Source organism: Enhydra lutris, unplaced genomic scaffold (assembly GCF_002288905.1).
Source record: "Enhydra lutris kenyoni isolate GAN:26980312 unplaced genomic scaffold, ASM228890v2 scaffoldscaffold26, whole genome shotgun sequence".
Lineage (NCBI taxonomy): Eukaryota > Metazoa > Chordata > Mammalia > Carnivora > Mustelidae > Enhydra > Enhydra lutris.
This window is the reverse complement of record NW_019154110.1, coordinates 10527638-10553671: the sequence shown is the minus strand read 5'-3', so window position 1 is coordinate 10553671 and position 26034 is coordinate 10527638. Positions and strand designations below refer to the sequence as shown.

Here is a 26034-nt window from a genome sequence, read left to right as displayed (position 1 = left end):
CCTGTATCTTTGTCTTCCCACTGCCCCAGATTACTTTAGATTACTCATAGCCCCCAAACCGTAGGCAAGAGCAGTACGACATAATGTGACATAATGATCTCACACATACTAACTTGACTCAAGAGTTAAAAAACACAGCAACAGGCTCCGTCACAGCAAAAAACATCAGTCTGACCTCGTGCACTTTACAGCCAATTTGCCAGGCACATGAAATGCTGCATGGGATTCTATCATGGGAGGTACATAAGGAGGCTTCTCATTAAGTGATATAAAAGTACTCTAAGACACTTAGATACTTTTAAAATTTGGTATTTAGGGAGTAGGATACATTACATTCTATGCAAATACAAATAAAAAGTAAGCCAAAGGAGCTTGCAACAGATTGTAGTGATGCCGTGTTACATAAGATCATCTAAAACACTCCTCTTCTTCATCTTCAAAAAAAACATCGACTTGGCAATTTTACAGCAGTATTCAGGGCCTGCAAGTTTTGTGCTTAATGAGGTAGAGTGCTGTAGTGGAAACAGAAAAGGCTTTGAGTCAGCCTGATCTGGGTTCAAATGCAAACCCTTCCACTTATTATCTACATAAACATGGACAAGTCTCAAATTCAGTCTCTCTTTTTACTTCATGAAGTAATGGTAGGGTTAAATGAGAAAAAGAGTAAAGCATATTAAACACACACAGCTCATTCAATGTTAATACTTTCTTTCTCATGACAAAATATTTCCTAAGAGCTGCCTGAAAATTCAGACGATAATTAAAATCTATCTTTTTTGGCCCAAATCACAAAAATGGCACATGCTCTGGTCAGCCATATGTTTTTTCACTTATTATTTTTTAGGGAACCTAATTTATTATGAAATGAGAGAATCCAAATTATCTGGAAAGTAGAGACTATTGAAAAATGCTGGCAGCTCTTTTCCTGCTATTGGAGCCCAGAATAGTGATTAGTTCAGCTGAAACACTTGAGTAAAGCAAGTGTCTGTTTCAGAGGGAAAAAAGACTCTAAAACACCAACCTTAAGGCCAAAAAAAAAGAACTGATACAATACCAAGTGGACAGAAGAAATCCGCTAGAAACCAAAAAAAGGTCACATCGTGTTACTACGAAATCTCACCTCCAGAGCTGCCATCCTCACTACCTGGTTGCTGTGGTAGAAGAAGTTTGGTAGGACGTCAAAAATAGACGTTTCAGACAAGATGAGTTTCTGGAAGGCACAGAGACAAGCTTAAACCACTACATCCAAAAGAGAACAATATTTAATTAGCACAATATTTAATTAGCATTTTGAAGCACTCAGAGTAACCTAAGAATTCTGTCTACGAGTGTCATATATGAAACTTACCTTCTTTGTGCTCCAGCTTCCTTAGCCACAGAATGGGGAAATGATACCTAATCTCATGGGTCTGTTGTGAGCATCAGAAGAATTAATATATGTAAAATTCTTAAAAGTAATACACTAACAACACATTTATTAATGACCATAATTAATATCCTTCCTGACATGTATTCGTACTCAACCTCTCAAATACTGTCTCAATCCTCCACTATGGTAGACCACAGATTTGGACCCCAGTTGAAACCCTCTATTTCAGCTCTGAACCAAATAAACAAGAACATCCCTTCCCCCTCTCTAGGTTCCCCAGAAGGAAATCTGACAGAAAGCCTGAAGACTCCCTTAGCTAGACAGAACAATATTACTTATTTACAGGTAGAAAAACAGAATGTCATTCCTGAGAAAATGATGTTGTCAAAAAGTGATAGTCAAGATCCTTCCAATTAGTAGTAAAATTATCCAATACTATTCTATAAAAGTGGCTCTGTATACAGCTTAATAGTAAGCATTATAATAAAATGAAATTTAAATGACTTAAGTAATTTTGTCCCTAGAACACTAAGAACTACCTATTTACACAACGAATTCAAATATCAGACATCCACTAGTGCAACCACTTAATTCTAGCCCAGAATACTTTCTGGATAAAAAGCACAAGAGGTAAAGACTTCAAAGGACACGTCTATCAAGGCTGGCCTATTGGATTTTTAAGCTCAACCACAATTCCAATAGCATTTTTATGAAAAAAAAAAAAATTGTAATTATACATCATTTTAAAAAGTCAAGGCATGAAACCTCACTACACAGAAAATCAAAATAGATCGATTAATTAAATCATGCTTAGGAATAAAGGGGACAAGAGTGCACAATGGTAGAAAAGAACTACAAGTATACCTGTAAGTTCTCAATGCAAAACTGATGTCCGTACATGTCAATTGCTGAAAGGAAGATGGACTCTACTTGGTTATGGCGAAGCTCATATGACGGCAAATGGGAGGCAATAAGAACCTAGAGTGAGAGCAAAATAAGAGGGATAAGTTCCTGAGGGAGTGATTATTCTAGCCTCCTATTAGGCAGCTCTGATACAAAAGCAATAAATATAAATCTGTAAGTGCAGGCATCAAAGATAAAACAGAGACCAAGTAAAACAACTTCTAGGTCCTGTAACATAAAGCCAATGCCACCAAATACTGCATCTCAGTTGACTCTCACGATGATTTGCGTTGTGGGCAATTTCCCATGGGGGGGCAGAGGGAGAGAGAGAGAAAACAGCTTCAATCAAGTTCCCTCAGTGCATGTGATTTACCATTGCAAAGCTGCTAGTCCTGGGGACTGCATGACTAGCTGTTAATTGGGAATCGGGTCTGGCAGGGAGCAGCTGTGGGGAAGGTGGAGGCAACAGAGCTGGGCTTTTGCAAATCCGAAATAGAAGGAGGACTAGCGAAAGCTGCTCTGACAGCCCCAGGTACTTGGTTAGTATCAAGGAAAAGGTGTCGGGATGTAACACCAATGCATGTGAGGAGCAGTGTCACAAACACAGAGGGACACGGTGGGACCTGAATAGTCTCAGCAGGTCACTGAGAGGTTCAATAACTTTGAGTAGCTCAGTGACATGGATACAATTGTGGAGAAAGCAGAAGGTCACTGAACAGCTTCAAATGCCGCTTCCTTGTCAATGCCCATGCACTGAAACACAAAGGGAGCGCCACTTCTTGGCTTCCCTGCTGAAACCTTTTGGAATGAAAATGCAAACTACTGGGTGAAACTAACCGGACTTCTCTAGGGTTGTTCTGATTGCTAGCACCTCGGATTCATTGCATTATCTTTCTGCTTCCCATACTCAATTTTTTCCTACACACTTTTTCCTGCTTCTAAGCTCCCTTTGGGAAGTGAAAAATACTGAATTTATTGCTGTCCCTTAGCTTCCTTTCCTCCACGTGACTCTGGTTTACTATTTCATGGCTCCTAGAAAAGGCAGGAAACGGTAATAGAATTTTATAAGGAGGAAAAAGACTTCTATTTAAAGAGACTCAATGTTAATGTTTTCCTTTCTCTTTAAAAAACATATCACATGAAAACATTTGTTCTGAGGGCAATGAGAAGACATAAGTAGAAAATTGTTCAATCTTTGTCAGGAGACCGAGTAAAAGCTCACTATTTCTAAGACCACCCAATCTATGAAAACCATTTCTCCCTCCAGATAGCCAACACATGTCCTTACCTGGCGTGCTCGAAGTGCCACTTTGGCATTGGTGGTCTTACTGAGTTGAGTGAGCTCTGTGAGGATATTCAGCAGCTCATCAGTGAGAGTAGGGTCCCGACCGCACAACTGGTCCTAATTGTTAGTGTGAAAAAACATATACACAACCACATTAAAAAGAATTATGGCTAGAACTCTGAAATAGGAAAAGAGGACAAAAACAAAGTGAACATAGCTAGATTAATGAGAAAATGCAAACTTGTTGGGACACCTGGGTGGCTCAGTCAGTTGAGCCACCACCTTAGGCTCCAGTCATGATCCCAGAGTCCTGGGATAGAGTCCCACATCGGGCTCCTTGCTCAGCAGGGAGCCTGCTTCTCTCTCCGCCTCTGCCTGCCTCTCTGCCTGCTTTGTGTGCTCTCTCTCTCTCTCTCTGACAAATAAATAAATAAAATCTTAAAAAGAAAGAAAGAGAGAAAATGTGAACTTGTTATTTTTATCCCAAACAATGTAGTCAAGAAGATTCCAGAGGAAGCCACTGCTAAGGAGAAACCTAAATCTCTCAGTCATTCGTATTCAAAATTCCTAGTGAATTTCTTCACAAATCTGCATTGTACTTTTAACATGAAGAAAAAGTCATCGGAGACCATTTAAAGGGGTCAGGGAATTCGGAGTAAAACATAACAGATGAGGCCTCAGAGTTGTAAGAGGTTTTAAATAATATGGGAACTAAAGGCTTTCCTGTTTCCTCTCCTGCTTTTGGAAAGAAGGCAGAATAAGGCAACAGGAACCCCTCCTGGTGGTTTTCGTTCCACACACCAAATGTTCAGCATCGCAGGAGGGTGCAAAACAGAAGCACAAGAACAAATTATTCATTTAAAAACACACACTAAATAAAAACACCATCTCATATGCTGACAATTCTATACCCGAAATCATTTATCCTCTTGCTATGCCAGGAATCATTCCAGGATAACTAAACATGGTGAATCCTTGGATTAGAGGGAAAAACCAAGTTCCTACTATACAGTCCATGGGTTTATTCAATTAGGTCCTTCCTCTCCTAAAAGTTAAAACTTCTTTTCTTTTTTTTTGTTAAGATTTTATTTATTTATTTGACAGACAGAGAGAGGCAGTGAGAGAGGAAACGCAAGCAGGGGGAGTGAGAGAAGGAGAAGCAGTCTTCCTGCTGAGCAGGGAGCCCTATGCGGGTGTCAATCCCAGGACGCCGAGATCATAACCAGAACCGAAAGCAGACGCTTAACAACTGAGCCACCTAGGTGCCCCCTAAAAGTTAAAATTTCTTAAGAAAAAAATCTCTATCATATTTTGAGGAAAATGTTTCTTCTTCAGTGGGATATTAATCTATTCCCTAAATTTATCCGTTATCCACGTAATTTTCACTTAAGCTGAGAAAAGTGCAGATGCGGTTTTTAGAAATGTCTGTCCTTTTCTGAACTTTACAGAGCTATTTATAGAAGTTCCTCACACCACACATAAAATATACATATTTAGGCCTAGTTCCTCTACTTGGAGTTTGAAATTAACTGCCTTTATACTGTAGTGAATTTTTATTCTCCCTCTACTACCAACAGGACATGAAAGATGACCAGATCCCTAAAGGCTTGTTGTTGCTGCCTTTTGATCTTCTTCCTACCCTGATTATCAGCGTCTTCCCTGAAGAATCTCTATGTCATACTCACCTTCCTCATCTTGGGCATACTCTTGATAGTCCCCTACCTGCCTTCCACATCACAGGGTAAACAGTTCTAGAGTACTCAGCACGACTATGCTGGGAAAAAGGCTTCCCAAACATTTTCTTTCTTTTTTTAAAAGGTTTTATGTATTTATTTATTTATTTGAGAGAGAGTGTATGTGCAAAGAATCTCAAGCAGACTCCATGCTGAGTGCAGAGCCCAGTGGGGGCTCGATCTCACAGCCCTGAGGTCCTGACCTGAGCCAAAACCAAGGTGGAATGCTCAACCGACCAGGCCATCCAGATTCCCTTTCTCAAACATTCTGAAACACGAAATACTTTCTGGTTCTCCAATCCACCAACCAGAAGTTGCTCCAAGAGTCCAGAGTTGTAAAACACATGATGCGATTTGTAGTTAAGGAAGTGCAAGTATTGTTTTCACCTGCTAATCACAGGTAACTCACTGATGTGAGTGGGAAGTTCCACCTGTTTAGTGCAGGGAATTCACTGACCTGAGAGGGGAGGAGAGAAGCAGCTAATAGGTGACTATAAATCCAGGGTTCAATTGAGCATGGAGTCAGAGACCAGAGGGCCTCTCCACCTACTGCAGGGCATACAAAGGAGGGAGAAAAATGCAGCTAAGTTGCATCTTTTGTTGAGAACTAAGGAGCAAAAAAGAATTCCAAAGGCATATATAAAATGACCAGGGACAGACCACAGGAAGACAGAAGAACAGACAGGAAACAGCTGATAGGGAAACCGAGGCAAGTTTTTCCTACGAAATCCCTCTTTTCCTAATATTCCTAATAGAGAAAAATATTCCTTTCTGAGGTTCTTACTCCATTCATCAGAAAGACCCACTGAAAGACCTAAAAGCCTAATAGGTGTCCTCAGTAATGAAACTCAGCTGCTCTGCAAACAGCCAGACTCAAGTCTCAACATCTAACAACAAAATAAAATACAACAAAATAAGAACATTAGCTACCTACTTATATCAGACACAACAGCTTTGATATGGAATGTTTTCCCTTGAAAGGAAACCCAGGTTTACCTTTTGAGATGAAACTAAAATATATACCCCAAAATTGAGCTATCCTCTTGTCTAACTATAGATCCTGTTCTAACTTAACACAGAAAACCACCTTTTTTAAAAAAACATTTTTTTTTTTTGTTTCATCTTTCCACTATGAGAGAAAAGGAAGGAGAAGAGGGTAGGAAAAAAGAAACAGTATCCAAAAGAAAAGTGAACTATGGAGATTTAAAAAAAATAATTGGGGGGGCGCCTGGGTGGCTCAGTGGGTTAAAGCCTCTGCCTTCGGCTCAGGTCATGATCCCAGGGTCCTGGAATCAAGCCCCGCGTCGGGCTCTCTGCTCCACAGGGAGCCTGCTTCCTCCTCTCTCTCTCTCTCTCTGCCTGCCTCTCTGCCTACTTGTTATCTCTGTCTGTCAAATAAATAAATTAAAAAAAATCTTAAAAAAAAATAATTGGGAAGTAATTATTCATTCACAATCACCAGCTCACAGTCCTCCCGGGCTCCTTGTGATAAAGTACAGAAACCAAACCTTCTTGTCCCTCTGGGACAAGCAGCAGCAAATACAGTATCAATAAACCATTACCTCCATTAGTTTATCCTGACTTAGATTTTCCATTCAAATATTATTTTCTCCATTGTCATCATGAGTACTTAGAAAAAGACTGACGTTAGAAAATCACATATAAGATAACCTTCTCCACCTTCTCTTGTCCTTGACCTGGACAATGTTCAGGTCCTAAAAGAAACTGCCAGGGACTAAAGGCCATTTTAATAGTTTATGGCCCTCTAGCCTAGAGACAGCCTTCCAGTGGGAAGCCCAAAATCATCACCTAATTCTGGTGAACACTTTGTAACAATGACATTAAATAGTGACTATGTCAGCAGATGTGTTTCCTCAATATAAAGAGGTTCTTTTAATGAGCCTACCTGCTGGTTCTGGAATTACAGGTTACTTGCATAAATTTGTAGGCCAAAGTTAACATAATTATTCAGTAATGGTTAAGACTGGTATCACACACTTACTTCTTATATTTACTCTTAACCTGGATGATGGCTAACAACAGGGAATATTTCAGATTTACAGAAATTTAATGAGCATGCTTAAGTGTCAAAACCATCAAAGTTATGCAGCTGACTGCCAGGAGAGCCCAACATAATCCAACTTGATTTTAGCATCCTAAAATTTGAAGGCAATTCAAAACCAAATGTGACTGATACGTAATGCTCTCATGACACTATTGTTCAGGTGGGTGAGGCACTAACCCCAAAATCAGCAATGGACTAGTAATTTCTTCCAGACACAGGTGGACTTTTTGACATTCCAAGGATTTCATGGGACAGGTTTAACAAGACATTGTTAATATCACCCTTATTCAGTAAACTTGGGTTCACGGAGAAAGACGACTTCCTTATTTACACACTGGATAAAACTATTTGCAGTCATGTTAAGAGGAAGAAGGCAAGGCTCCTCATCTAAACCAAATCAGAGGCTCACAGGCCCAGCATTACTCATGAGGAGCATGGTTTGTATCATGTTCATGTGGACCATTCCAGAAATAACATATAAGTAGTGAAGGGAGAACTACTCAGCATCAAGGTGGCTGACTAGTGGATACTTCGCCAACTCGACAGCTGCTACAAGGATGTTGATACTTTTTATTGGTGCCAAACTGCTTAATCTGACTACACAACCTCTTAAATAAGGGCACCTAGGTGGCTCAGTTGGTTAAGCATCCAACTCTTGATTTTAACTCAGGTCTCCATCTCAGGGTTGTGAGATAGAGCCCCGTGTCTCATTAAGACTCTCTCCTCCCCACTTGAGCTCTCTCTTAAAAAGAAAAAAAAAAAATCATAATAACCTCTTAAGTAGAGCTTTCATAAAAATAAATTTGGTCTTCCAGCCTTCGGTTTTAAGCAAGGCACCATGTTCCTCCAAATGGAGGAAAAATGATGAGACTAGCATTTTACTTGGTATTCTACTTTCCAGATAGGGGGAAAGATTAGAACAAATTTGCTCCAGAGTCCTTGAAGCAAGTTAGTACTAGGCACTATGCTAATACATGCCTGGAGGCGATGAGGGCTTCTTTGGTGCAGCCCACATTTTCTAACACTGATTCACAGAAACCTTATTGTCTTGATCCCTCCCTCTGGGTTCAAAAGCCCAGAAATCATCATCTAGCTCAGCAAAGCACACCATCAACAATTCTACTTCTAGAAAGCAAAGATTGAAATGCCGGGCACATAACCATCAATCAGGAAGCCAAGGTAAACAGAGAAAGGGGAAGTGGCAGAGAACACAAGCTGAGGAATTCAAATGCTACCATGTCCAGGTGATATCTGTAAAAGACAGACCTAGAGAAAGAGTGAGCCAAGCCAGTAAAATAGCTCTTACCAGCCACCAACATTAATGCAGACATGGGGCGGGGTGATGGCTGTGAGACCTGACCATTACCAGGGAAGGAATGAGGAGACCCACATCTGGTATTCAGTAGTATCCGGTCAGAAGGGAGCACCTTTTGAGCTCATTCCTGCTGCATAGGACATGGCTAGCTGACCCTCAGCTCGAGCATATCAATTAACTTCTTGTTTTCCAAATCTCTAAAATAAGGTGAAAACAGCTGATATTTCAAAAAAAAATCAATGATATGAAAGCCTACAGATCCTACTTTGTTTACTGAGTTTTGGTTTGTTGTTTTTGTTTTGTTTTAAGAAAAATGTGAAATGCTGAAATAAAGAGAAGGACAAATCCATCTTTCTGGTTCACATTTTCAACCTTTTCCTCCTCCCTCTCCCCCACTCCTCCGCATCCACCCTATTCATCCGAACCCAAATACTAACAACATCTCTTTTCTCCAAAGAGCTCAGCCTGTTGGAAAGAAAGTTCAGGCACTATCCATGCAGGTAAGAAGTAATCAGGATGACAAGGTGGGGAAAAAAGAACAGCACCAAGTCAGAGTCCCATTGGCTTCTGCCTGTCCTGACTGGCAAAAGCAGAAAGCAAAGCCTTAAACCAGTTCTCTGACAGGGCCCAATGCCTCTGCAGCACCCCCCGTGTAATTACACACTTGAGTGACTGGACTCTGAAGAAAATTGAAGGCCTGAGCTCCGAACAGCTGCCATTTTCTCTCTCCATCACACCAGCGTGATTACTTGAGAAATGAACAGCCCCGGCTCAAAGCTACTCCAGAATTCTCAGAGGAAATATGGCTCCGTGTTCCAATAATGAGATTCTTAAGGCAAGCGTTACTTACAATCACTCCGCAAAAGGAACGAGCCGAGCCCCTATATCTTACAAATTAGAATTTAAGAAACCCAGCGACAGTCTTGGACGATCATTACTCTTCTGCTGCTCCAAGGATTCTGGGCTTTGGTCTATTTTTAGTGCAGAAAACTGTTAAGTCCTTAAAAAGGTAATCATAATAAAATGAAAACTCACCATCATTAGCTCCCTAAAAAGGCAAATACACCCCATTTTAGGTCCAAACTGAGAGATTCTTCCACTCCCTCGTTACCCTTTTCTGCCAGAAAGTCTTGTTTTATCCAAATGAGAATTAGCAATCCTTGTATTGAAATAAAAAACAACAACAAAAACAATAACAAAAACCAACTAACTGGTCGGAGATTTCTTCCTTCATTTGACTGAGAAAAAAAAAATCAGCAAACTGCCATAGATAAAAGCACTTCTTTGCCAAAACCTGTCCCTTAGGGGAGCTAAAGTATTATATAGTGCTGATACATATTTTTTCCTTTCAAATGTATCTTCTGATTTCCCCACCATCTAGCCATTCTAGGGTAGCGAAGGTAATGAACTCTCCCTATAATTACATGTTTTTAAAAGTGGCTATTCTAAAAAAATGTTATATCCTTGAGAGTTAACCAGGCTAGGCATATATGAAGTTGTGGCACTGCTCTTAACCAGAAATGTGAGCTAGTTAGTTTCCCTTTATTCTGAACTATGAAATAAAAAACCACAGTGACGATTTATAGTTTTGTTTTTTTTTTCCTTCCAAGAAGAATGCTGGAATCAAGGTACCAAGAATGCCAATTCCACAAAGGGACAAGCGAGGAAATTCTAGAAGTGAAAGGTACTTTGGTCCCCAAAAAAGACCAACAGACAGTAGCCAGTTGGTTGTTCATGGGGTAGGGACTCTAAGAATAGTCCTATTGTTCTCCGATTCCTAGAACTAACTCAACTGGAAAACTCCATCTTTTAAAATCCTTAAGTTCAAAGTCCACAGAACTTTTACCCATTGGTCAAATGTACATTAATTCTAATCACATTTACTAGTCTCACCTCTATTTGCCACTCTCTACTAATTCTCGTATTATGAGGTTATGGGGACAAAAGCATATATCCATTACCAGTACAAGAATCTGAGCTTAGGGTTCCATGTAAGTAAAAGAGAAAGGGACCCAAAGAAGTTGCAGAGTAAATTTAAATTTCTTTGGTGGGAGGGGCAGTACTGAAATTTTAACACTACGTTTTGTTCTTAAGTTTTGTTCTTAAGTTTGGGGACTTAAGAGCCCTTGCAGATACCCATGGAACAAACAAGAGTTATCATGACAAAGTATACTGGCCAGGTAAGAGTACATTTTAAAGCTACTGTCACAAGTGACAGCAGGAATGGGGAAGCACAAGGCATCTCTAAGCAGAGTCAAGAGATAGGAGTTCCTATGCGTGACTGCATACACAATAGCCAGAACAATCCTTTCCTGACTGGGGCAGGTTCCTTCAGGTCAAGGACAGAGGGAGAGGGTAAGAAAATTGTTCACCGACAACCCAAGCACCACTCATCCCCCAATTACAAAGGACAAGGAGCTTTTCCTCTGACCACAGAACCTCAGAAGGAGAAATGCTTTCTTCACATTAACCATCCTTACAGGTTTTGAAAAGTGGTACTCACAATGAGCATTGTGACCAGAAGATTCTTCTTGGTGACTTGGGCGTGAGAGAAGATATAGTTCAGTACTGCGTTCATGTCACTCTTGTTCTCTTCTCGAAGGGCAAACACGCATTTGTCATAGTGACCTGCAAGCAGCAAAAAGAACTGGTCCTCATCCATTGGGTCAATGTTCACAGTTACCTGCTATTTTTTTATAGGCTTACACCTGATAAGCAGTGAGAGGAAACATCTTAAGAATTTTCTTGGATAAATTTGTACAGAATTGGCAGTGAGGTTTAGTAAAAGAAACGCTGGACTAGGGAGTCCAGCAATCTGGTCTAAGACTGGGGCTCATAACCTAGTTCTGTTATCAATTTCCTTTGTGCTTCTTGGCAAATCACTTTACCTCTCTGAGCCTCATTTTCATCCTGCCCCCCCGCCGCCCCCAAAAGGAGTGGAGGAAAAGTAGGTCTTAGAGACTGGGTGGCTGGTGATAATTCCAACCCCCATCCTTACTCTAAACTCTCTCATTTAGCTTCCTGAAATGATTTCCTTAGCAGAGAGGGTTCTGCTGCTTAAAAATCTTGATGATCTTTAAAGTCGGCCCCCAGCTTGAGTTTCTGGTTTCATGTTTGACTCACTGAAAATGTTTTACTCTACCTATAAGGAACAGTTTTACCTCAAAAATAAAACCATACTAACCTGTCAATATCTATAAGAGGGGACGGTTGCTACCTCTGAAATCAACATTTTCCCCTGTGAATTCAAACAGCTAAGCAATGCCTAGGCTTCCAAATCCAAACTAAGGCAGAGATCAAGGAGAACCCTGAATTAAGTCAAAAGGTCTGTAGGGAGGGTATGGTTATGCATATTTTCACTGGCCCTTCATAATGCCACCAGGGGCAGGTTAGTTCTAGCCAGGAAAGCTATGCTTTGCAACAGAAGCATAAGCTTCAGCTTTACTATAGTGATATCCACCGTGGGATACAATATTCAGTTCTTCAGAAAACAGCTTACCTCAGAATTAAATTTCCAAGTAAAGGAGAATTAGTGTTCGAAAAGTCTCAAGGTCAGAATTTATGAAATCGTGAAAATACTAAAGGATTAATTACCTCAGTTCAGATTCCATGTTAAGTTACAAACCAGAACAGTTCGACTGTAATAGCATGGATTTCTAGAATACTGAGCACATTCAGTCAGGGTTAACTTGGCTGTGTTTTAAATATTAGAGACTGACATGAGGTTTTTTGTTTTTTGGTTTTTTTTCTTCCCCAAAATGAAACTAAATGCATTTGAATAACAGTGGGCTACAATATTTAGGAGCTGAAAATTTCCTATAAGACCCATTGAGAACAAATAGAGGCCATTTAAGAACTGGTTGGCCTATACATATTCATACTTTCTCCAACCAAGACAACTGGGAAGAGACAACAGAAATATGTCTTGGTAAAGGGATTTACTAGGACCAGGAGAAATAAAAAGACTATTTACCCAGGGAAGACACAGCAAAGACCCTAAGCAGAAAGAAAGCAATGATACCGACTGTTATCTTTTTAAAATATTTTTATGGCGAAACATATATGCAGAAGAATAAACACCCTGGTAACTACCATCTATCTTAGAACATTTTTAATGATCTTTGAAGGATCCTACGTGCTCCCCTCAGAAACAACTGCTAAGCTGAATTTTATGTTACTCATTCTTTGACTTTTCTTTATATTTATTCTATTTATCTCTCAATGTTACGTTCTTGAAATTTATCCTTTTGTTCCTATGTGTAACTTGGTTCATCTACTTTCACTGTACAGTAATCCATTGTAGGAATATACTAGAATTCAATTATCTATCCTACTTGTCTAAGTTCTAATTGTTTCCTGTCTTTTTCGCTATTATGAACAATGCTACCATGAGTAGGCCTTATACGTAAGAGTTTCTCTAGAGTCTTATTATCTAAGGGTAAATTGCTAGGTTGAAGAGTTTTTTGTTTTTTTTAAGATTTTATTTATTTATTTGACAGAGAGATAAAACCAGAGAGCACAAGCAGGGGGAAAGGCAGAGGGAGAGGGAGAAACAGGCTCTGCACTGAGCAGGGAGCCTGATGTGGGGGGCTTGAACCCAGGACCCTAGGATCATGATCTGAACCAAAGGCAGATGCTTAACCATCTGAGCCATCCAGGCCCCCGGTTGAAGAGTATTTTAAAAAGTTCAACTCTATTAGGTTCTGCCGAACTTTTCCAAAGTGGTTTGTACTTTCGAAATTTGCACTGTCGCTTATAGAAGCTGTGGACGATGATTTGACTTTTTAATTTTTGCCAGACTCATTTTTCCTCACATTTCTCTAATTGCTAATGAGCTTGAACGTCTTTTCATACATTTGTGGATCATTTGTATTCTCCCTTTTGTGAATTATCTTTTGCCCATTTTTCTATGAGGTTGTCTTTTACTAACACCCTTTGTTAGGTGCAGGTTTTGTAAATAGCTTCTCCCACCTTGTGGCTTATTTTTCAGTCTCTTTTTGGGATCTTTTCATGAATAGAAGCTCTTAAGTGGGGTCAAAATAATCAACTTTTTCCTGCATAGTTTGCACCTTGCATGCCTTCTATGACAAAATCTTCCCTACCTTGAGGTCATGAGATTATTCTCCTAAAAATTTAGTAGTTTTGCCTTTATAGAACATGTTTAAGTCTTTAATTTTAATTCATCTGGAACTGATTTCTGTGTATATGATTTAAGGTAGGGATCCAATTCCTTTTTTGGTTTTGTAAATAAATAAGACATTGCAGTAGTATATCATTTCCTGAAAAGTCTATCCTTTGCTCATGATCTATAATGCCTGTTGTGTTATAATGTAAATTTTCATATATGTGTGGACCTGTTTCTAGGCTGTTACATTCCATCAGTCTATTAATCTGTCCCTACACTAGTGTCACAATCTCTTCATTAATATGAGTTTGTATTAAATCTTGATATTTGACTGGACAAATCCCCCAACCTTGTATTTCTTTAGGAGTGTCTTGGTTATCGTCAGACTTATCTTTCATGTACATTTTAGAATTAGCTTGACAAATTCCATGGATATTCCCTACTAGGATTTTTGCTGGAACATCGACGAATCTATAGATGAATTCAGGGAGAACCAATACTTTGTAAGTATATATTAATCTAAGACTGTGATATTTATTTAGATCTTTATTATTGTTTACTCATTATAATTTTCTTCCAAAGAGGCTTGTACATTTTTTGTTAGACTTATTCCTTAGTATTCCATATTTTGGGTTGCTATTTTAAATGGCCTACTTTTCTAAACTGCTCTTCCAAACAACTGTTGTACTATAGAGATATACAAAATTCAAAACATACATTGGATTTTATTTATTGACTTTTGCATTTGACAACCTTGTTAGACTTTAATTCTAATAATAAATATGTGGATAGTTTGAGGTTTTTCAGGTAGACATCATATCTAATAGTGGCAGATATATTCCCTACTCCTTTCTAGTTCTCATACCTTTAAGTGCTTTTTATCTTACTGCACCAGCTCAGACATTCCATATGATGCTAAATAGCAGTGAGAGCCGGTGCCCTTGTCTTACTTCTACCTTAAAGGGTATGCTCTCAACAATACTTTTAATTTTACCAGTATGCATAAAGTTTCCTATGGATTTTTTCTGGGGGAACTTTACATGTTTAAAGAAGTTCCATTTTATTCATCATTTGCCAAGAGTTTATTTATCATGAATGAATATTAAATTCTGTCAAATGTCCCCCCCCCCATATCTTTAGATGACCACGGTTCTTCCTCTTTGAATCTCCTAGATGATAAATTACAGTAGTTGGTTTTTCCAATATTAATCAAGCTTGTAGTAGTGGGATAAAGACACTTTGGTTGTGATGTATTATTTTATACATTGCTGGATTTCGTTTGCTAATTTTCACTTGAGTATTTTTGCTGTTTACGGGTGGCACAGCCACCCTCTCAAAGATGCAAAAGAAAGCAAAACCTGTAAGAAAACGTTTAGTATTTCAAATTCTTATGATGTTTCACTGCCACCTTGTGGCAGGAAGCAGTATCAGCAGCACGCCGCTTTTAAAATCCCAGCTAGAGGTGTTTCACATTTAGAGACTTTATACATCATTTAATGAAGCTCTTCAGAGAAAGCCAGGGATAAATTCCACTGAAATGATACACTGAAAAGTAGTGGAAAATCTGAGCCCTTTTCAGATGACTGTGGCTCAATCCGTGGATTAGCTGCCAAGACGCAAGCTCTTCAGATAGTTTTTCAATTTCAGCCTGGTCATGACTCAACCAACTCTCGCTAAACAAGGTCAAGATGACATCAACAGGGAATACTAATCTCTACTAGAAAAATTATCGCCGCTCTTTCCCAGAAGCACTACCAGAGTCACAATCTCATCAAGCTGTGTTTTGTTATCCTTTCTTGGGCACTAGTGGGATATGGAGGTTTAGTTTTTAAGGAAAGGGTGACAGGAGGACGAGTTCTGTTCATGTCCGGGTGTTAGTGACAGGGAGAACTGGCTCAGCGGCTGCACAGTCCTACAGGGAAGCCTTTTCAGAAACAGTCCTCAGGAACAGGCTTACCGTTCTGGAACTGGGTCTCTACTCGCAGGTACTGCCGCAGCAGATCCATCACCACAGCCTTCATGTGGCCCCGGATGCCACTTCGGTACCTAGGCAGCCGGAAAAAAAGTCTCCACTGAAAAACCCTATAGACTGACACGATTAAATAACAGACTATTTAAATAATAAGCCCAGAGTCCAGGTTCACTTTCTAGATTTCCTACTGCACCGCTTTCCCTCTGAATTCTAGGGCAGGGCAGGGGCCAGCCTAAAATCAACTAACTGGATCAAGTTAAATTCTAAGCCTCAGGTATCTCTCTATAGACAAGGTTTTGTTTTTGTTTTTGTTTTTGTTTTTGCTTTTTTTAATTAAGAGAGAGAGAAAAAAGGAGGACAAAACAAACCCCCCAAACCACTTGCTAGCCCCACCTAACAGCGCTCTGATTCAGTTCCCACTGCTAAGCAGGAATGATCACTACACTCCTGAAATGGCTAAGGGCTATCTGAAAAATTTATGAGCATCTCAAAGTTGAAAATGTTCTGTCAATGTTCCTTCAGTCCAACAGTTGGCTCCATAAGCTAAGAAGAACGAATGTCGTACTCAACCCTATGACAGAAGAAAAATCAGGAGTTTGATCAAAATTGCAAGGAAAAAGAAAGCGATGAAATTTCTGTGACTTAATACTCAACAGAATGATGCAGACTAGAAAGAAGTCATCAGGAATATTTTAGCTCACAATTCTAAGATACGTAGAAGATACAAGGTATTTTCTAAGATACAAGTGCTAGTTTCTCTAGTCAAACCTGAGGTAAATCTCTTGGTGACCACTTAAAAGAAAGGAATCTTTCTTCTGGAGTTACATGTAACTACCTCTGTACCAGCTGGACAATGCTCTGGGTGTTCATGAAGAAGACTTCCCGCTCAGATTTCCGGTTCAATGTAGCTGCATGGCTATCTAGGATGTTGGCAATCTAAAGCAGAAGAAAGAGGAAAAAAATGAACCCAACCCAACAAAGGGACCCAAAGTATTAGCCTTTGTAGGATCGCCACTAATAATCTCAATTATAACACGATCACGTCTATCTTTAATGTGTTGGGAACAGCTGGATGTTACTGGGCTTAGTTTTAGAGGCTTGTGTTAAATGAGCAACTTTTATTTCTTTTCACCCCTTCCCAGATGAACTAATGAGTGTATCACAAAAGCTACCACCCTACCGGAGGCCCTTGATAGGCAGGATATACTTATGGTCATGGTCCGTACTTTATCCCCTACTTGCCTAGCTTAACTCCCTAATGTAAATTAGCAAAGGATAAGTAAGGAGCATGCTGCCGGTGTGGTAAGGAAGTCGTTGCTAATAAAACTACAAATATCCCTCTACTTTACATTCACAAAATTCTTCTGATTAGAGCACAGGCCCAAGAATAAACCTCTATGAAATACATCGCCAATAAGTTTTCCTCATAACCACAAACACTTTACATTTTACATCTAGTTCTTTTGTTATTGGGCTTATATCCTGAGACACTTTTGTGAAGGGCACAACACTCAAGACTGCAAAAGCACAAGCTCCAGAGAAAGGATCCAACCAGGAAGGAATCTTACAACGTGAACTCCAGAACTGGTAGCTAGTAGAGAATGACAGTGTCACTCTCTAAATACCTGCTGGCTGGGAAACTGACAGAGGACTGATGTGATGTTGCTAGCGTACTGAGCCATTTCCTTCTTGATAGACTTCTCCACGTTGGGGGGAATACGGCCAGAGACACTGGTCATGATATCTTGCAATTCTAGGAGGGGCAAGGAGGGATCTCTGAGGGTCTTCATCAACCGCTCTACCCAGTCTTTTACCTGAGAAGAAAGTAATAAGATCCAGACAAAATTAACACAAACCCTCAAATAAAGTGATATATCTGAATTCAGTGCCATACAGTATTTACTGTGAAACTCTAATACAGGCATCTAACACTGCCCTTTTTCCCTGGTTTAAATCCCAATTAAATGTGAAGTCAGTAACACAGATAAGAAGCAAGGATTTAAAGACTTCAAATCCCATAAATCAAGGTCTCAGGCCAAACAACTTTCTTTCCCTCCCTCTAAATCCTCATGTGATTTTTAAACTATCTTGGAGAACAGGTACCCTATTTGTACATTCTTTCCCCAACAGAAGTGATTCGTACCCTGCTGCTAAAAAAAGGATCTGGAAGGCAGTATCCATTCATTACGTTGACCAGATTATCCAGGACATAGTGGAACACTCGATGGAGTTTCTCGCCTCTGAGGGCTGTGCTCTGGATCCGTGGTAGACTACCCGTGTGAAGCTCAGCCTGCCAATGCCAAAGAGAGAGCAAGTCACCCACTACCTTCTATGCAGCTTACACACACACCACTGCAACTCAGATTCATCATTCACAATCAAGAAGTCCCTTTATTGTACGCAGCTACAAGGAAAGAAGTCAGTGGACGGAGTGTCATGAAGAAATCATAGAATCTTAGCATCGTAGTAATTCTTGCGAAGTCTAATTCCATAACACTATAGGCATAAATAGAAGGCAGGAGATCAGAGGGAAAGAAGCTTAAGAAAACTAAGCACTGAAATCATCTGCCCCTCCAAGCTACCCCTACCATGTAATCAGCTCTTGGAGAGCAAAATTAAAAGTACCTTCCTACTCACCTGTTGGACCTTGCTGGGGTTGTCCAACTGCATTTTGGCTATTACGCAGCCAGGGTCAAGAGCTGCTCCAGGCCGTTTGACATAATGGATACAGCCAGACTCTGCAGCTGTTAAGGTCATTACCATCTTCATCACCTATAATGAAAAAAATAAAATTAAAGAGTTTACCCTCTCTTTACACAGATTAATGATTTAGAGAAGCTAGTTTTTCCCTCAGCATCTAAGTCATACTAGCTCTAAATCAGTCCAGAAAAATGAGAAACCTGAAACCTCTAAGAGCATACAGGAAGGCAATTAGAAAATCTCTCAGGACCTAGTTTTAGGGATTAAGGACAGCTACTGACATTTCCTGTTTCTAATGTTTAAACTGATTTTGCCATAGTTTGTGTGTGTGTGTTTTAAGATTTTATTTGAGACAGAGAGAGAGAGACAGACAGACAGACACACACACACACACACACAGTGTGAGAGGGAACACAAGCAGAGGGAGTGGGAGAGGGAGAAGCAGGCTTCCCACCAAACGATGAGCCCGATGCAGGATCCCAGGACCCTGGGATCATGACCTGAGCCGAAGGAAGCTGCTTAATATGACTGAGCCACCCAGGTGCCTCTGTTTTATTTGTTTTATTCTTAGACTGATTAACGATTTAGCCTCCTCATACCCATGGATTTAGGTGCTCAGTCTGTCCACCTTAGATTCCCATGCCAAAACCTGAGAGTTATTCTTTACTCCTCTTTCTCCCTAACCCGATTACCGAGGCCAGCCAAGGACCTCTTCTAAATATCTCCCAGAAATCTTCCTCTCTTGCCATCTCTTTGGTTTAGGCCCTCACCATGTCTGGCCTACAGTACTTGAAAAACCTCCCAGCAGAATACCCTACCTGCTACACACCTTCAACAAGGTCACTAAATGCAATCATTCTTGAGTCCAAATCTCAGTGTGTCACTCTTCTGTATAAAATCCTTCAGGGACTCCTCACTGCCTCCAGGATAGTAGCAACATCTTGGTATGTCTCATAAGGTCCTTCATGACCAAGTTCTGATTACTTATTTAGCATCTTGGCTTGCCACTTCCCATTTAACCTTAGTCCATTCTCAAGCAGTACAATATGCCCTTGCAGTTCCCTAAATATACTACACTCTCTTCTGTGCCTTTGCACACTTCCCTTTCCACATTTACTGTGCCCTTCTTCACCTGGTATATTATTGTCTACCTTTCAAAAGTAAGATCGAAGTCCTCTCTCTTTCAGAAGTCCTCCCCTACTACCCATCACATAAACCAGCTGCACCCCAATCTGGGTTAAGTGGCCCCTGAACTCTGTGCTTAGCTCGCTCAGAATCCATATTTCATTACTTGTCTGTTTTGCGGCCCCACTCCACCTATCATATTTTTTTCTGTATAACCTGCACTTAGCATGATTCCTGACTCAGTAAGTGCCACTGCTCAGTATCTATCTTGGAAGGAAGAGATTCCTCATCTGTCAAAAAAAAACTGTGAGCTTCTTGTTATTTTTATTTTTAAAGATTTTATTTATTTGACAGAGAGAGATCACAAGTAGGCAGAGAAGCAGGCGGGGGGGGGGGGGAAGCAGACTCCCCACTGCACAGAGAGCCCAATGTGGCACTCGATCCCAGGACCCTGAGATCATGACCTGAGCCGAAGGCAGAGGCTTAACCCACCGAGCCACCCCGGCGCCCCTCTTGTTTTTAAAATTGTATTCATAAGCCAATTAAACCAACTAATGCTTTTTATTTTCTATTTTCTATTTCTTTTCTGTTACTCTTCAGTCTTAGTCCACCCCAGCACACACTCTTCTTATCTTCCCTTCCATACTCTGAGTGTCCCGTCCCCACCCTGACCTCAATCTCAGCGTAGCACTGGCCAGCAAACACATGGCCTCCATCCTCCACAATGTACTGGATTAATTTCCCAGCAGAAGGCGAGCGCAACACAGAAGGGTCATTTTCCTTCTCAAACACACAGGTCTTATTGCCGATTGTGATGCGATACCTAGGAGATAAAGAGGAGTATGTAAGCCAAGAAAGCACCTTGGGTTGCAAAAGAGAATGGTAGAATGATGTCAATCTTAAATAAAAGAAAAACACAACACATACATACGCACACACACACAGGCCAAAACTGGAAACTTTACCTATATACACACGGTCGCACAGAACACTCATTTTCTCTTTGTTGGCAATGCCAAGTAACCAAAACTTCCTTCAATACGGGTCAGATTAAATAAATTATAGTACATCCATACAATGGAATACTATATGACCATTAAAAATAATAGACACCTCTACTTTAAAAAAACAAACATGAAGATGATGACGATATAATAGCGGCTTACCTGAACTCTTACTATGTACCAGGCAATGTTCTGAACATTTTACATGTACTAATTCATTTCATTGACACAACAACACTAAATGACTGATGGTAAACAGGCTATAATCTATGTTATATCTATAACAAATCTATAATAAAAAAATGAAGTGCAGAACAGTGTCTAAGGGTTATTTTTATTTGTGAATGTAGTCAGAAGAAAAACACAGTATGTACATATACATAAATTACACATATAAAACTTCTGCAAAAATAAACTGTTAATGGTGGTTGCTTAAAGAGAGAGAAACTTATTTTTCATGGCCTACTCACACTGGAGGGGCAGAGAAACAATGTTTTTAACTGTAAACACTTTTGTATTCCTAAAATTTTTGTTAAGTACATGTACTATCTTTTTGTTTAAAAAAGAATACCCAAAACACCTTGAAAAAGCCCCAGAGCTAGTGATTACCAAGAAGGAAGGTTGCCACAAAGACCAGCAAATGGCCCACACACAGCCCCTTACCTATCCACTTCCTCCTTCATGTACGTAGTATAACTGCTGCCATCATAGGACAGGAGCAGCCCTCCATCACTCAGCCGATGCACATCTACTTCTACGCATGAACCATTCATGATCACCACATAGGAGTTAGGGGACTGCCGCGTCACCTGCAGGGAATGAGAACCAGAAGGGACAAGTCAGTGTGTCCCTTCCAAGTGGAGCCCCAGAAAAAAAAAGTCACTACCTCAAAAATATAAGTAAGAAACATCTCCCAGAGAAGAAGGTGCTCTTAGCATCAGTGTCTGTGGGCAGGGCTCAGTCCTGCTGCAAGCTAATAGGGCAACCTTAGATGCTTTCCCCTAGTCTGGTTGTTCTCAGACTCCTATGTCATATTAAAGAACACTGAAACATTTTTATAGAAACATCAAATACTACTTTAGGCTACTGACACAAATAATGACAGCAATTTCACTAATACCCTACCCTGAAGTAAACCAAACATTTCCCCCATCCCTTAACCTAAAGCAAGCAAGATAACAAAGAAAAACAAAAAGTAAGGTGTAGTTTTCTGTGGGGTTCGGCATACCTTAAGTACATATTTGACTCCCCCATAGATAAGTTCAACATCTACTGTATTCAGAAGCGTATGCGCAGGAAGGACTTGACCCCTGAAAGAACAAAAACATAAGTCATATTTACTTCTAGAAAGTTCCAGAAGTTTGTCAGGAAATCTCAAAGGTTATTAATGGTAGCACTTCCTGGACTATCAAGACTGGAAACAGCCTAAAGGACCATCAGTAAAGGACTGATATATGAATTATGAAAAGGCCCTATAATGAAACATTATACAGTCATTAAAAAGAAAGCAGAAGGCTTTTATGTATATATTTTTTAGTTTACTTATTGATAATTTCTACACCCAGTGTGGGGCTTGAACTCATGACCCTGAGATTAACAGGTGCATGGTCTACTGAGTGAGCCAGCCAGGCACCCAGAAAGATGGAGGCTTTTATGTCCTAATACAAACTACTCTCCAAAATACACTATTAAGTGAAAAAAGCAAGTGAAATTGTGAACAGTTCCAGAGTATGCTACCATTTGTGTTTCTAAAAAAATAAGGGGTGGGAAGAAATAAATATTACATGTACATGCTTATATAAATTTAAAATATGTCTGGAAGGTTACAGAAGAACTGGTAATATGAGTTGACACAGTGGAAAAAATTAGGTGGTCAAAGAACAGAGGTAAGAAGGAAATTTTCACTACCTTTTTGTGCCTTTTGAACTTTGAACCATGTGAATATATTACTTGTTATTAAAAATAAATAAAATTGGGCGCCTGGGTGGCTCAGTTGGTTAAGCGACTGCCTTTAGCTCAGGTTATGATCCCGGACTCCTGGGATCGAGTCCCGCCCGCATCAAGCTCCCACCTCCATGGGGAGTCTGTTTCTCCCTCTGACCTTCTCCCCTCTCATGCTCTCTCTCACACACTCTCTCTCTCTCAAATAAACAAAGAAAATCTTTTAAAAAGAAAGAAAGAAAATTAAACTTAAAAAAAAGAGAGAAATGCCCCAGTAAAATCAACCCCTATCTACTGTTATCAACTGGGACCTCATTTGGGGTAGTAAAAGAAAAAAAAAAAATTGGCCATGGCTGGGTTCAAGCAAAAGGGAAGGCCATTGCCTCGGAGGGAAACATTATCAAGAAAGACTTCTGACAAGAGAAAGCGGGAGTCAGTGATAAAGGAAGTGAGGCAAGATGTTAATAACTGGTGAATCCGGGTAAAGAATACATAGAAGTTGTACGATTCATGCCACTCTTTTTTTTTTTTTTTTAAAACAAATTACTTCAAATTACTTTAAAAAAGTTTGAAAAATAAATAAAAAATAACTAACATTAAAAAGATGGAGGGAAGTTTGCAGAAGAGATTACGCATGACACATATGTACACTGGCAGGGAAACCATTTAACTAATTTAGAGATTACATGGTGAGGAACAGATGTAAGTAAAACTGGACTGGTAAAAAAGGGGTCAAAGTATATAGGGAGTTGAAAGTCACACTGAGGGATTTAGATTTAATACACGAGGGTAATGTGAGCTGCTGAAGGTTTTAGTGCATGAAAGCAACACAATGAAAGATACCTATCGTAAGACTTGAATAACTGTGCAATCTCAGTTCAATTTTTAAAATTTTGCTTCTCCCTTTCAGACACCTTAAAAGAAAGCTGATATAAGTCTAACAACACAGAAGGAAATAAAGTGCCTGTGATTAAAGTGCTTTAAAATGATTAGCCCCTTGGGCCATTCCTCCAGGGACTCAAAGGCAGAGCTTAGTCTCTAGAACCAGAGTTAGAAATTAGTTTAGCCCCATATGGCCTGGTCCTCCAGTTGCAAGACTCATGAGGTCATCCTGAATATCAGCCTCAATTATGAATTTCTGAAAGGTGTTACAGGTAATATATGAAATATTCAGGGTTTGATTCTAGAAAGAAACACCAGATTTTCATCACAAGGGTGGGTTTCGAGAGATTTAATACTTGTACAGGAGAAAATGCTTATTTTAGCTGAATTCGTTTTTAAAAAGCAACCCCACTCTGGGGCACCTGGATGGCTCAGTTGGTTGAGTGTCCAACTCTTGGTTTTGGCTCAGGTCCAGATTTCAGGGTGATGATCTCATGGTTGTGAGATCAAGCCCTGCATTAAGCTCCCTGCTCTGTGGGGAATCTGCCTGAGATTCTCTCCCTCTGCTCTCTCTCTCAAATGAATGAATGAATGAATGAATAGCAACCCATTCTAACTGTGGTAGAAGTTAATTTATAGAATCTAAAGTTAGAGTCCCAAAATAATTTGCCATAAAAACTTCCACATCGGGGTCACCCGGGTGGCTCAGTCGGTTTAGCATCTGCCTTCAGCTCAGGTCGTGATCCCAGGGTCCTGGGATAGAACCCTGTATTGGATTCCCTGCTCAGCAAGGAACGTACTACTCCCTCTCCCTCTGCCTGTTTGTGATCTCTGTCAAATAAGTAAATAAAATCTTTAATAAAAATAACTCCCATGTCAGGGCGCCTGGGTGCCTTAATCAGTTAATCATCTGACTCTTGGTTTCGGTTCAGGTTATGATCTCAGGGTCATGAGATTGAGCCCCAAGATGGGCTCCATTCTCAACAGGAGTCTGCTGAGATTCTCTCCCTCTCTCTCTCTCTGTTCCCCCACCGCACTTGCTCTCTCTCTCAAAAAAATAAGCCTTTAAAACAAAACAAAACAAAACAAAACCTCCTGCATATTTTCTCTCCCCCACCTCCATGATCACCGAGTAATAGGTAGCATTCACAAGCTGGTAGGAATAGAAGAATAAATCGATCTTTTTTTTTTTTTTTAAAGATTTTATTTATTTATTTGACAGACAGAGATCACAAGTAGGCAGAGAAGCAGGCAGAGAGAGATGGGGAAGCAGGCTCCCTGCTGAGCAGAGAGCCGGATGCGGGGCTTGACCCCAGGACCCTGGGATCATGACCTGAGCCGAAGAGCCTCTTGCCTTTATTCCACTGAGTTAAAGTGCCTTTAACCCACTGAGCCACCCAGGCGCCCCCAATAAATCGATCTTTGAAGCAGGACTACTGGTTAACATGCCCATGAGAAACAAAGCCTACCTTTCTAAGGAGTGAAGGAAATTGGAGATGCTATTCCGCAGGCTCACGTCTGCCACGTGGAGAGCCCCACATACAACTCCCAACATGGTGTCAGGTCGCTCTGCCTGAAGGAAAGAAAAAGAAGGCAGATCAAAAGCATGGTCACTTAGCACCATGGCTTCTCAACTTAAATCAGGTCCAAATTCGCTCTGAAGAAACAGCTAGCATTGAGAACCTCTATCCTTATTACTTAACTGATATTTGAGATAAAAACACATTAATTTTAGAACTTGAATAGAGGCAAGGGTGCGTAGGTGGCACAGCTGGCTAAGTGTCTGACTCTTTGTGTTAGGTCAGGCCGTGATCTCAGGGTTGTGAGACTAAGCCCAACACTGGGCTTTATGCTCAGTCTGGAGTCCACTTGAGATTCTCTTTCCCTCTTCCTGCCCTCCCTGACTTGTGCTCTCTCGCTCTAAAATGAATAAATAAATCTTTTTTTTAAATTAAGATTTTATTCATTTATTTATCAGAGAAGAGAGACAGTGAGAGAGGGACCACAAGCAGAGAGAGCGGGAGAGAGAAAAGCGTGCTCCCCACTGAGCAGGGAGTCTGAAGTGGGGCTTTATCCCAGGACCCTAGGATCATGACCCAAGCCAAAGGCAGATGGTTAAGGACTGAGCCACCCAGGCACTCCTGAATAAATCTTTAAAAAAAAAAAATTGAATAGAGGCTTCATTTGAATAGAGAGGAAAAACACCTTTTTTCCTCTATTCTCCCTAAGGATTTCCACTGAACTCAGAGAGGAATTCAACAAGATTTTGTCATAAATGAATTAAAAAAAGGTACAAGGATCTGGCTAATGATAATCTCAAAGAAATATGGTACATAATCAAAATTTGGACCTTCAGATAATTTAGATGAATCTAATGATTTTACATACAGTCTTATTTAGAACAGCCCAGTGATTCAGAAACAAGGGGTAACTGCTTATTTAAATGAGACCCCCTCATCAGCACTTGATAGATGGATGTAAAAGCTGGTAACTCTGAAGCAGACTTAACATCAAATGAGGACAGACGTATTTCAATCCCTGGATGCCTCTCTTCAAATACACCCCTGCAAGTAATACTAGAACCCATAAAATGACCAGGTAACACAGGCACAAGG

General features: G+C 40.2%; 1 protein-coding gene across 6 annotated transcripts in view; it reads right to left on the bottom strand.

The window, feature by feature from the left end:
- The window catches only part of LOC111151230 (acetyl-CoA carboxylase alpha), a 288595-nt gene that overhangs the window by 132897 nt on the left and 129664 nt on the right, over positions 1-26034 (bottom strand). For all 6 annotated transcript variants that reach the window (XM_022509033.1, XM_022509036.1, XM_022509035.1 and 3 more), the window contains 13 exons: positions 24889-24992; positions 21825-21906; positions 21260-21405; positions 20265-20415; positions 18405-18539; positions 17911-18057; positions 17393-17581; positions 16603-16703; positions 15753-15841; positions 11174-11298; positions 3561-3674; positions 2234-2347; positions 1121-1210 (listed from right to left, as the gene is read on the bottom strand). In XM_022509033.1, the coding sequence (XP_022364741.1) occupies positions 1121-1210; positions 2234-2347; positions 3561-3674; positions 11174-11298; positions 15753-15841; positions 16603-16703; positions 17393-17581; positions 17911-18057; positions 18405-18539; positions 20265-20415; positions 21260-21405; positions 21825-21906; positions 24889-24992 (1587 nt within the window). The remainder of the gene's footprint in view (positions 1-1120; positions 1211-2233; positions 2348-3560; positions 3675-11173; positions 11299-15752; positions 15842-16602; positions 16704-17392; positions 17582-17910; positions 18058-18404; positions 18540-20264; positions 20416-21259; positions 21406-21824; positions 21907-24888; positions 24993-26034) is intronic.